At 38.2% G+C, this 12985-nt stretch overlaps 1 protein-coding gene across 2 annotated transcripts in view; it reads right to left on the reverse strand.

Annotated features, from left to right (window-relative positions):
* Positions 1 to 279: 279 nt before the first annotated feature.
* The window catches only part of LOC122559761 (receptor-type tyrosine-protein phosphatase beta), a 112385-nt gene continuing 99679 nt past the window's right edge, over positions 280 to 12985 (reverse strand). For both annotated transcript variants that reach the window (XM_043709746.2, XM_043709747.2), the window contains 7 exons: positions 12707 to 12783; positions 12443 to 12577; positions 9912 to 10034; positions 8734 to 8897; positions 6312 to 6447; positions 3249 to 3369; positions 280 to 588 (listed from right to left, as the gene is read on the reverse strand). In XM_043709746.2, the coding sequence (XP_043565681.2) occupies positions 566 to 588; positions 3249 to 3369; positions 6312 to 6447; positions 8734 to 8897; positions 9912 to 10034; positions 12443 to 12577; positions 12707 to 12783 (779 nt within the window). In that variant the 3' untranslated portion in view covers positions 280 to 565. The remainder of the gene's footprint in view (positions 589 to 3248; positions 3370 to 6311; positions 6448 to 8733; positions 8898 to 9911; positions 10035 to 12442; positions 12578 to 12706; positions 12784 to 12985) is intronic.

Consider the following 12985-nt stretch of genomic DNA (forward strand, 5'->3'; position numbering starts at 1 on the left):
TTAATGGCTAAAACAATAGGAAGACTACAGGCCTGATGTTAAAGAACATCACACCGTAGACTTCAAAGCTGGACCATAAGGTTTATTCAAAGTCTTTAGCCCTCAAATATCTCTGCAGTGTAAGGACTCAATGTGTCAGCACACTACCTTTCAAGTACATCCAGTTACAATTTTCCTTCCAAATGTCAACTGTGCTCATTTAAAACAATTTGGATAGTGTAGAATATTACATTGTGAATATAAATCTCTTTAAAAATCAAAGTAATTAATAAAACAAAATCATATACAGATTTGTATTTACTTACAACATAAATTTTATAATAAGTAAAATAAAATACATAATCCATCAATTTTAAAAATATACATAATATAAGAAATATTTATTTGAAATATATACGTATATACAATAATCTCTAATACAATTAAATTACAAATTACCCAAAATGAATACCAGGCAAATAAATTATGCACAGCATGAAATGCCAGACCTAGTATTTACTTAGTGCATCTTCAGCAGTACTGCAGATGAGGTTCATTACATCGGAAGACAATTTCACTACATTCTTCAGTGCCGTCCAAATAGAAAGTCTATGGAGTCAGCAAATGTAAAGAACTATTAGTCATCATTCTCTCCATATTTAGAAATATAACTCCACATTTTCTCATTGTGTCATAATTACTAATCACTGATAATGCCTTCTGAGAAATTACTGGAAAATTATCCATTACTTCCTAACCTGTAATGTCACTTTTATTGAAATTTGCACATGCGATATAGCTGGCTATGCCAGCATTTATTGGCCATCCACAATGCCCAGAGAGCACTCAAGTGTCAACTGCATTGCTATGGTTTTGAAAGTGACATGGAGGTCAAATTTCCTTCAGACTTACTTCCTTAAAGCATATTTGAAACCACTATTTTTTAAAAGTGCCGGTTGACATTGCTCATGCGGTCACCATTATGCTAGCTTTTTATTGCAGATTTATATTGAATTCGGAGATGCCGGTGTTGGACTGGGGTGTACAAAGTTAAAAATCGCACAACACCAGGTTATAGTCCAACAGGTTTAATCAAAAGCACTAGCTTTCGGAGCGCTGCTCTTTCATTAGCCACCTGATTCTTGACAAAATTAAATTAAATTAAATTAAATCTCAGTGTGTCATGATGAGCAGTCAGTAGGTCAAAATTTATCTTACAGTTACAGTTATCCAATCAGAGCAACTCTTGGTGTTTAGTTGGCATTACAGAATGGGCCTCATAACATAAATTGGGACAAAAGCAGAGTAAAATAAAACAAAAAAGAACTGCAGATGCTGGAAATCTGAAACAAAAGTAGAATTGCTGGGGAAACTCAGTATGTCAGATAACATCAGTCAACTTACTGACAGATGCTGCCGTACCTGCTGAATTTCTCCAGCAATGTTCAGTTCAGTAATATAAAACGAAAGACAAGAAAATCATACAAGTTACATCATATTATATATTATTCATCGTTATAATGTTGGACATATGGCAGCCAACATTGGCACAGTAAGCTTCTGCAAATAAATGACCAAGACATTTGTTTTTACTGTTGTTTGAAGGACCATGGAGGCTAGGATTCTCCTACTATTCCATACATTTCACACTCCACCATGAAAATCACTTTTACCTGTTTTCTGTATGAGGCTGCCACCTGAGCTGGTTGTTTTGGCCTACCTATCTCCATGCAGCCTGGTTTTCCTCTCACTCAATGTCTTTTTTTTCCTCTTTTCTCTGAGGTGTTTGGAAACATTCTCTAATTTTGGCACAACATTTGTGCTACATTGTTGGTGTATTCAGTTGAGCAAATGTTTATTGGAAGGATATACTCAAAACCTTTGTCTGCCATTCATATAAGTGAGTGATCAAAACATTTCTAGATTTATGGTGAAAACTGGAGATGGAAACAATCTGTTTTCTTGAACTCTGGTTAAGTGCGTATCAGTATAGTGACTACACTGGGCCAATTCTGAAGAGGCTAACATGCTTTTCTTATACTTAAAGTCCTATTTAGCACAGTCATTTGTACTAATTCCATCAGGTGTTACTTCCTGGAAAATATTTCCTGTCAGCAGACAATGAATCCACCTACTTTCTGCCTCCTGGCTGTTCCATATTGATATAGTTAACCAGAAACAAGAGTGAATTGGTGATGAGATAGGGCAGATGGACATTTTGACATATGCAGGAGAAGAAGTAAAGATTATTTTTTATTTCCTTAATCTAGTATCCATCCCACCCATCACAGGCAATCGTTTGATTAAAACTAGCAGTTCAGTTCCAAAGATGCAGCAGTGTGAACAGTTTTTAAATCTGCTGAAGGAGAACAAACTCAACCTGGATTCTTGGTCAACTGGCAATAATACAAAAGGATGATTGTGTAGTTGATCAGCAATTCCTCTAAATCTCCATGACCAAATTTCTCAGTAACTGTTTCATAAATGCAGCAAGAAAACCATTTCAAAGGCAGGATCAAAACCTTTGTGAAGTCCTGGACAGATCAGAGCGAGGGCATATTTATCAACATTTTGTACAGTGTCAGGTAGGCCTTTCTCTTTGAGACTGTTAAGAGTAATAATGGCAGTTTATGCTGTGTCTCATTGGAACATGGTGGTGACTACCTCAAGATAGTTCCATAGAATATTTAAAACAACTAGGTAGAAAAAAACTTACATTCCTATAGCCTGGCAACACTCAAGTATATGATAACCTTGGGGAACTAACTGTCTGTGTGGCATTTGCATGTCCTTCCCAACACCAACAATGTAGCACAGACTCACACTGTCTGTGAGTTTCTGCCCGCTGCTCCAGTTTCCTCCCACAGTCCAAAGATGCACAGGTTAGGTGAACTGGCCAGGCTAAATTATCCAAAGTGTCTAGAGATGTGTAGGCTAAATAGGTTAGCCATGGGAAATGCAAGGATAGGGAAGTGGGGTGTGGGTCTGGGTGTGATGCTCTTTGGAGGGTTGGTGTAGACTTGTTGGGTTAGGCTGTGGGGATTTACTCTTTGAATTGATGCCATCTCACATAGGCTTAGCAAATGATTTTACTTGATAAAACACTGGTACTTCTGTTAAAATGAACACCAAAACCCCTTAGTGTAATGCCTGCAAAACAACTCACATTGGTCACTAACTCAAATAAATAGAAAATAACTGAATACTTTTCAATAAACAAAATACAGAGTTTTCCATGGAATAGTTACCCCTAAGGACTATGTGCATACCTCTGTGATACTCTGGGTTGACATTCTCATATATTGGAAACAATGGATTTTCTTGTTCACCTCGTAGCTTTCTACTCCTCAAAACATCTCTTGTGCACAAATGTAAGTACGCATATTGGCACTGGAAAGAAGTACAGACATCAATGAATTTATTATCTCTCTTTGTTTTTTAATCCCCATAAAGGTTTTAAATAATTTCCTTAACACTTTGCATATTGCGTTATGGCTGGCAATCAGACTTTATTATAGATAAATATTACAGCACATTCACCAGTTTCACACATAAAATATCAGGTCAGATTTAAAAAACCTTAACACCCTTCAAATCATATCTTGTCACCTGGGATAACTTCTGTTTGTTTCCATGAAGTTTCAATTAATTGATTGACGGATCTTTTAACAATAATGAAAGGAGTTTATTATGATTGACATTCTTGTTTGTATTTACAATTTAGTTCTATACATTTGTTGCAATTCAATCTTAGATTTTTCCCTCTTCTTGGCTTTCCTTGGGATTCTGCTATTTTCTAACTGAAAAGATATTTTCCCTAATTAAGTTTTCTTTTGAAATTATTGTGGAAAATAGATCTGTGGTGATGCTGTGGACTGGAAGCAGTAAAAAGAATGTTGTTTGTCACGGCTGCTTGAATTTCACAAGATTAACAGAAATAAATTTTTGCTGTTTGCATCATGTTCCTCAGGATTTCCATATGAACTGCAGATGAACTTTTGGATCACTTCCTTGATGGCTGTTTTTGAAAATACTTTTCCCAAATGCACACAGTGTTTCTAAATTGATTTATTTGTTGTGTATCCATCACCTCTCAAAGATGGAAGAATACCAGCACAAGCATTAAATCATGAGGAAATTCGGACTAAAATATATGACCAGGTCCTAAAATCATTACCATTTTGTTTATTTTTGCCTTTATATAAATATTTGAGTCTATCTATCTTGGGCATTATGCTACATGTGCATCATGTTCAGTAAGTTTAATAATATACTGTGGCCGACATGTATTTCCATTTGGACTTTGGACAGACACAAGAAGCTTTTGCCTGAAGTAGATGGATGTTTGATTGTAATATCCAAATCGCATAGGGCTGTAGAGGCCACAACCTCAAAAAGGTTCAGCACAAACCCACAATAAAAATCCACCAAGCCGAAATGATTGCACATGAACTCCAGGCAGTTTGTTTCTCTTACATCAACTGGGTGTGGCAAATGTGACAGGAATGTAGTTCATATTGCAAGAGGAATCCTCACTATAGCTTATTATGGTAACAGTCATCTGATAGATTTGCTGCCACCACTCTCTTTCTTGATAGCATTCTCTATGACTTGCCCGGTCTAATGTGATAGAGGAAAACCAGCTGGTAGTCTAACAAAAAGAGACTCCCACTGTACACAAACTAGTTTATTATATGCTACTGACTAAGTATTTGTTTGATATACATTGTTGCTGAGATTATGAGGCAGAACCTGATACTAGATTTGTCTCCTACAAAATCCAGTGTGGTTTTTCTGCTGGGTCCATGTGACCTCTCAGCATTAATCCTTGACTCTTAGACTTGTGGATGGAGGCTGTCCCCCAGGATTGAGGTATGGCTACAGGTCTGGTCTTGAGTTCCCTAAGAGGGGTCATAAGGAACAGAGTTTGGTCAGGGATGTTTGAAGAAAGGCTCATGGTGAGGGTGGGAGGGTCAAGAGTAACCAAACTCAGGCCATGGTTGATAGAGGGAGAGTTGCGTTAATGCTCAGCAGGTTGAGGGTGCTATAGAGGTACACTGGCGGAAGGAAATGCCTTTCACTTTATGAATGTTGATTGTCTTTTCTAGAAAACTTTCAGTAGACCAAGTCCAACCAATTGTCCCTTGTACTTATGGAAATTAATCTATGGAACTGAGTCCAACAGACTTGGTTGCCTGGCTGTCAGTGTCTATGGTGAATCATGTCAAATCATCAAGTCTTTTGAACATGGCATTTAAGTTCTTTAAGGTCATCAGCATAGGATTATTCCCCATTCCATAGAGTGAGGAGGGGCAAACATTTTCTTTCGGGAGATGCACTTGGGTGAGTGACTGACTGCTAAGATGTCCTCAACTCTCTTGGTGTGGTACATTTAATTGTGTGCCATTACTTGGTGCAATGTTGGGACCTGGTTGCCATTATTCTGACTTGCGTGACCCTCCAGTGCTGCCTTGTTTTGCCCTTCTGGTCATTGCCATACTTGGCCCTGGACCATCCAGAGCTGGTTCCTCTTGTTCTCCACTGCAACTTCAAAGATATTCCAGGCACGGGTCCCACCCTGTCTCCCAGATGTGAACTATGCGCAGAAGGTCAGTGAAGATCTGGCCAGCACAGTCAATGTCACTTTTTGGCCCTCTTTCCTGACTTGATGATTGTGGATCAATGGGGAGCCCACTGCTGGTGTGTCAACCTCACTGGTGTTAGATGGTGATAGGTGGAGGCTGATTAAGGGTGGTATTGAGTGGCTCAAATGTAACTAAGGTGATGGAAAGAGGATTGAGGATGAGGAAGGAAGTTTAAGTGACTGGGGAGGTAATAGCTTGCAGATCTAGTGATATAGTGGGAGTGCACAGTGATAATAGTTGGAAAAGAATCAAAAGATTTGCGACTCACTTAACTAGCTGCAATGCAAAAATGGGTCATTTCCCTATTATGTTACTTTCCAATTAATTCCTGATTATGGAGCAATTGCCTGCATTCAGAGCTAATGTGCTCTTTTATATATTCAAATTTGACATGTAGAGCTGTGAATAATTATGTAAATGAGATGATCTTGGAGAATTAGATTACTAATTCTGACTTTTATTACCATTACTGCCATGATAGTTAGATTTGCATCATTTAATACTGCCATGCCACTACACAAGATTTTCACCCATGGTGTCTGACTGAGGGAACTCTTTCACAGTAAAGTCTACTGGAGATAACTTGAGACAAGTATTAAAAGAATGACATGCTAGAATTAATTTAGATTTTGCAAAGCTAAATCACACATGACAGAATTCTGTTACGGTGCTATCAAATCCCATTACCTCGGTTTGCACCATATGAACCCTGTGAAGCCTCAGGTCATAAACTGTCCCATAAATGTCGACTGAGTCTCTGACTTCCAGCTGCTGAAGGATTCTGTCTAAAGCAATAAATGTGCCTGTCCGACCAACTCCAGCACTGTGTAAGAAGAAAGAAAAATCTAAAATAAGAAACAAATAAATAAAGAACAGGACGTGGTTCAATCAATTAATATTACTGCATTCTCCTTTCACACTCAGGGACTAAATTCAAATCTAGGTCAAACTGATGGTGTCAAAAAATCTTCTCGATCACATTTTTAAAATTTGACTGATTTATGTCTAACTCGTTATGGTACAAGCCCACAAAATAATATTGTTTAAAGCTTGATTAACTGAGAGATAATCAGACATATAACCTAGTGCTCTAGAGCTTATATAAAATTACAACCTAACTTATTTCTTCTGCCACAACTGAGGTGAGGAAATTCCACTGATGGAGTAAATGACTTTCAAGCAGCTGAATGATATGCATTTAGCTTAGAAATATTTGTTGCCAACATTATATGCTTCAACCGGATATGTGTTCCACTTCCAATAAACTTCATTAACTTGATACATAGAAAATGGTATCTGTGTATAAGTAATCATTAATTAATGAAGAACTCAATTTACATTCATGGTAATATTGATACAAAAAACAACAGTCAACATTGCAACTATCTTTCCCACAATATAGCAATCTTGCCTGAAGCATCAACAGTGTCATTTGGTTTGACTTTATTGCATGGTTATAATTTAAATATTATTTTTGGACAAAGGGTAAAACTGAACTTTAATCAAATTTTAATCAACCTTTTCAGATGTGTCATGACACAGCTCTGGGGCAGGTGGGACTTGAATGCAGACAGATAGGGACACTACCAGTGCAGCACAAAAGCTCAATATCAAAATAAGCTTTAAATCTTGGTTCCTCGTTTCGCCTATATTCTAATCAACCTGCTCAGTGATATTATTTGAAGCAGGTGAGACTTGAACCCAGGCCTCCTTGTCCAGAGGGAGGGACACTACCACTGTGCCACGTGAGCCCAATGTCAAAAAAAGCTGTCAATTTTTTAAATCAACCTGTTTAGAATTACACCTTTGGAGCAAGTGCCAGGTCCAGGGATGGGGACATTACCATTGCACTATACAAGGGCTCCAAAATCAGCTATTTTTTTTAATTTAACCTATTTTCTATTCAAACTGTTCAGAGATATTATTTCACACCTCTGGAGCAGATGTGACTAATGCCAAGCGTTGCACAGCTGGGCTTGACACATGGAAATAACGATAATGCAGGATGACAACATCTAGCATAGTCTCGGATCCTTGACCCTCAAGTTAAGAGCCCCAGTCTCTAACCAACTGAGCTTGCCAAGTTCTGCCAAAATACTGGGGGTTGAGTTAATGCAAGACACTTATTTGCAATCACACAATTTTTGTGGTAAGCGATGATTACCATGTTTCAAATTTGCCTTGATGTATTAAATCAGACAGTTGCACGTCTACCATTGAGATGCTGCTTAGTGGGCCTTTGTGGGATCCTTGTACTTAGTTTTACTGAAGGTGCGAAGTGCTCTGGCTGGCACAGAACATCACATTGCAAGATACCTCAGGGACTGATGGAAAGGACACACAGGCTCTTAAAAGCAGCCTTGTAGGCTTTGTACAGGAGGTCCCTGGGAGGACAGGTGACATGTAGCACAGGGGAAAGTCATGGCACCACCCAGCTCTCACTTTTTCCTGCAGTTGCTGGCAGTGTCCTGTCTGACATCACCTCCTCCCCTCATTCCTCTTGCAGACTCTTATTGAGCACTCAGTTTCTCCTGGTGACTTCTGCACACTGCATAAAGAGACCCAGGGGAACAACTTTTAGGCAAAGCCTTCAGAGAATGTCCAGAATGAATGTTGAGAGTGTTTTGGTGAAGTTTTGACAAAGTGTCCAAGAAAGTCTTCTGAAGAGTTCTTCAAATCTTCAGTAGTATTTAAACATGAAATCGTGATATCCCTTTAAATGCTTCAAATCCACATCACTGCTTTGTTGCATTCCCAATAGCTAGTCACTATTCCGGCACAGTATTACTCAGGATAAGCATTAGCCACCAATTTGCTGTGCAGCCACTTCAGTGAATCCTATCAGGCATTTTTAGTGAGAATCAGACCTTCAATGAGCCTCTGAGCTGCTGTTCCAAATGATAACTTCAGATTCTTTATCTTAATGGGGCTGTGCATGGACTAAACTGATGTTTCAGTTTGGCCTCAGCTCTCACAGAGGATCGCTAATGCCTGTTAAAAATTTCACCCACCACTCCAGTGCTCTATCATTTTGACAGCATTATCGCTGTAGTCAGTCATTCACTACACACAATATTTTGCAATTGAAAATATCACTCCTGATTTGTACCTGCAATGTATAACTGTGGGTCCAGAGTTTGGAGTTCTGTTAATATAATCTCTCACAGTTTGTACAAACTGGATTAAAGACTGCGTTGTTTCTGGTACACCATGGTCTGGCCAAACAGTGTAGTGAAAGTGACGAACAATTCGAGCACAATCCAATTGATCCTCCTAAATAATAAGAACAATGATCTTAACCAAGGTGTATCCGTGTTATAATAAGAATTGATATGTTAATGACAGGATGATATAACACTGACATCAGCAATCACTTGCTACAGAGAGAAGTTGGAAGAACATGTACTTCAGAAATTACTGTAATATATGAGCGACTAAAGAGTTTGTACAACTGCTGATTGCCAGACAATGGTCACTCTAGGTGAGGCAGTGGTTTTGATGCAGTAGACTAAGAATTCATTTAGTACAGTCAAAAGAACTCATCTTTCTGCATGGCAGGGCTGAACTTTGGGGTCTGAAACCTTGTAGTAGCTCCACAGAGGATGAGCCAGGCAGATCAACACACACACACACACACACACACACACACACACACACACACACACACACACACACACACACACACACACACACACACACACACACGTATATATAGCCTGAGGGTAAACATAGGGGTGGAAAAGGAGACAGGACCTCATTTACCATAGCCAGTATGAGAATTGAACCCATGTCGTTTGCTTTATTCTGCATCACACCCTAGTCAGCTAGCCAACTGAGCTAGCTACAAACAAAAACCGAAATTGCTGGAAAATCTCAGCAGATCTGGCAGCATCTGTGGAGAGAAATCAGAGTTAATGTTCCAGTTCTGAAGAAGGGTCACTGGACCTGAAACATTAACTCTGATTTCTCTCCATAGATGTTGCCAGACATGCTGAGATTTTCCAGCAATTTCTGTTTTTGTTCCTGATTTCCAGCATTCACAGTTCTTCAACTGAGCTAACTAACCCCACTTTTCAAACATTAGTGGCAGTAGGTCAAACCAGCTCCTCTTCATTACAAAGGCAGTGATTAAATAAGCTGTATGTAAATAAATGTAGAACACTGAGAACTTGGTAATGGAACATAAATACATTTACATTTGACATCTGAAAAGGTTAGAGATGGAAGTTGAAATATAAACAATTTAATTGACTAATATTTTCTAAAAAGACATTCAAAGAAGCTTACGTTGCAAATTTTAAATTCTCTGATTGTCCATTCAGGTAAGACTGATTCTGACAGCATCTGAACAATGAGATCTCCATAATATAAAGCATCAAGGTCAAAGGGCCAGTAATGATCACATTTTACCTGGACATGAAAACATATAAAAGTGTCACCAGCATTAAAGTTGCACAAAAGGCAATTGACCACCTCAAGTTTTGAATTAAACACAAAAACCTCTCCTTCAATTTCCATTGGGTGCTGTTGAAACTTCAAAGAAATGACAGTAACTAATGCAGTTTCTCTGGGTTTGCATTGACAGTGAAAACAGGAAACTGCCAAATCAACAAGGAATTTGTAAAAACTTGTCATCAGAAAATGGATGTCGCTGTCAAGGGTGACATTTTCTAAAGTCATGGAGATGTACAGCACGGAAACAGACACTTTGGTCCAACTCATCCATTCCAATCAGATATCCTAAATTAATCTAGTCCCATTTGCCAATATGTGGCCCATATCCCGCTAAACCCTTCCTATTCATATACCCATCCAGATGCTTCTTAAATGTTGTAATTGTATCAGCCTCCACCACTATCTCTGGCATCTTATTCCAATAACGCATCACCCTCTGTGTGAAAAAGTTGCCCCTTAGGTCCCTTTTAAATCTTTCCCCTCTCATCTTAAATCTATGTCCTCTAGTTTTGGACACCCCTACCCTGGGAAAAAGAACTTGGCTATTCACCTTATCCATACCCCTCAATTTTATAACTCACTTTAAGGTCGCCCCTCAGCCTACAATATTCCAGTGAAATTAGCCCCTATTCACATCTGTAAACATCCATGACAGATTCCTAGTTGCACTGAAAAAGTAATTATAAATCTTTCCCTCTTTTGATACAAAGAATTGACGGGTTAGGCTACTTCAGAGGGCAGTTAAAAATAAACAAAATAAAAATAGAAAATGCTAAAGAAATTCAGCCAATCTGGCAGAATCTGTGGATAGAGAAACAAAGTTAAGATTTCGACTTCAAAGTCCCTTCTTTGGAACTCCTTTCTATCAAGAGCTTTTATTAAAGCCAGATATACAAGCCAGATATGGTAAGGATAGCAAGCTGCTTTTAAAGTAAAAGTTGGATTTTTAGAACAATCCTATACATTTGGGATCACTTTTACAGGTACCAATCAGCCTTTTCAATTTCAGATTTCTTTTCACTGAGAGTTTTAAAACTGTCATGGTGGGATCCCAATGACTGTTTTGTGAATTATTAGTCCATTTCAGGAACCAAACTGTAGATTAAGGGTGAATTATCACCTTATTCTAAGAATAGCTAATGAACACATGCAAAGGGTGTTATGATTTGGAGATGCCGGAGTTGGGCTGGGGTGTACAAAGTTAAAAACCACACAACACCAGGTTATAGTCCAACAGGTATAATTGGAAACACACTAGCTTTCGGAGCGTCGTTCCTTCATCAGGTGATAGTGGCCACTACCACCTGATGAAGGAGCGTCGCACCAAAAGCTAGTGCTTCCAATTAAACCTGTTGGACTATAACCTGATGTTGTGTGATTTTTAAAAGGGTGTTATGTTAGTGTGATGTCAGATCACATGGAACGCAGCCTGCATGTAGAAAGCTGTGGAAGCATGGTTTTTTTATTATGTCTTATAAGTTATTATGTTAATAAAATTTGTTAGTTCTCTCATGAAAATGTGGTCAAGCCACTACATTATTTACTGTCCCCTGTCATGCTTTACTGTACATACAAGACAGACCATTCATATAACATTATTCATAAACAATTTTGAAAGGAATACTGAAAACAAATTGTTACATCATGGGGTAAACCCTCCTGCTAATTTAAACCAGCAACACAGAAAAGTTTGATCCCGTGCAGTAATCTGTGAAAATTTGAGAGACCAAGAACTATTTAAAGTAAAAATTAAGAACTTTATTTCTCAAAGTATAACAGAGAATAATTAATTAACAACTATTTACAACTCCTTTCTCTAATATATCTTTTACTTTCCCTTCTATAATACTAGTCCGATAAAACACCCTGATTAAGATTTACTGAAAAATTCAAATTTCAAATCCAACCAGTGGTTGAATCTTCTCTTTATATCTTCCTCTGTAGATTTTCTCTCCTGGTTGGTGTTGACATTTTCCTCTGTGCAAACCCCTTCTCTAGACAGGTACCTCTCAGAGTGTTCCGACCAACAGCCTCCATCTGTTGGTCTTTTGGCAGTTCTTCCCCAGCTGTTCAATTTTTCCTGATCTTATACCCCAAAGCATCAGATTGTTTCATTGGTTTTTAATATTGTCAATATACTAAACTCAAACTTGATTGGGGGTTGGGTTTTTTTTGCGGTATAATTTAAACTGATAGGCCACATTCAAATTTGTTTTTGTCTCCAGGCAACCAGCCACCCTATCGCTGGACCATAAGGTTACATTATATCTTGTTCAGAACTCTTGGTGCTGCCAGGTAGTTCTGCTAGCTTTTAACTTTCTTAAAGGTACAGTACACCCACGTCTTCGTAACAAAATGCTTACCCTTCCCTTTTCTACACATTGTGTGACCATCGCAATATTATGAACATTTTGTTCCCAGACCATTTTCCAGAAGTCATCTTTAGTGCCTGGTAGAGGGCCTTGTGTGGCAATGTACTCCCTTCGGAAATTACAACCCTAAAATTCCAAAAAAACAGATAATTTTATACATAATGAAACCCATGAACTAAAATCTAAATGATATCCAAATACGGAAAATAACTAAGGAGTATAAAACAACTGTATTGAAACAAATGTTCAGCTTACTGGTATATAGCTGGCATTGATGTAGTCTGAACAAGGGTCATCATCAATGTAAGTTAACTTCACCCTCGTTGAGTCATCTGGTTGCAAACAATAACAGGACACATGAAAGATATCAAATCATTGTTTTGCACCTGAATATTGATTATACTTTAAAAATCACAACAGTGTTTAACATATACAGCGAAGAAGATAATTTAACCTAAAATGCTAAAATGAAGCATGTCTTCTCAACATTACTTTACTGCTTACTTCCCATACCCCTCAATGTCCTGACACTCC

Source organism: Chiloscyllium plagiosum, unplaced genomic scaffold (assembly GCF_037043375.1).
Source record: "Chiloscyllium plagiosum isolate Xiang-an unplaced genomic scaffold, Cpla_swu_hap1 HiC_scaffold_19, whole genome shotgun sequence".
NCBI lineage: Eukaryota > Metazoa > Chordata > Chondrichthyes > Orectolobiformes > Hemiscylliidae > Chiloscyllium > Chiloscyllium plagiosum.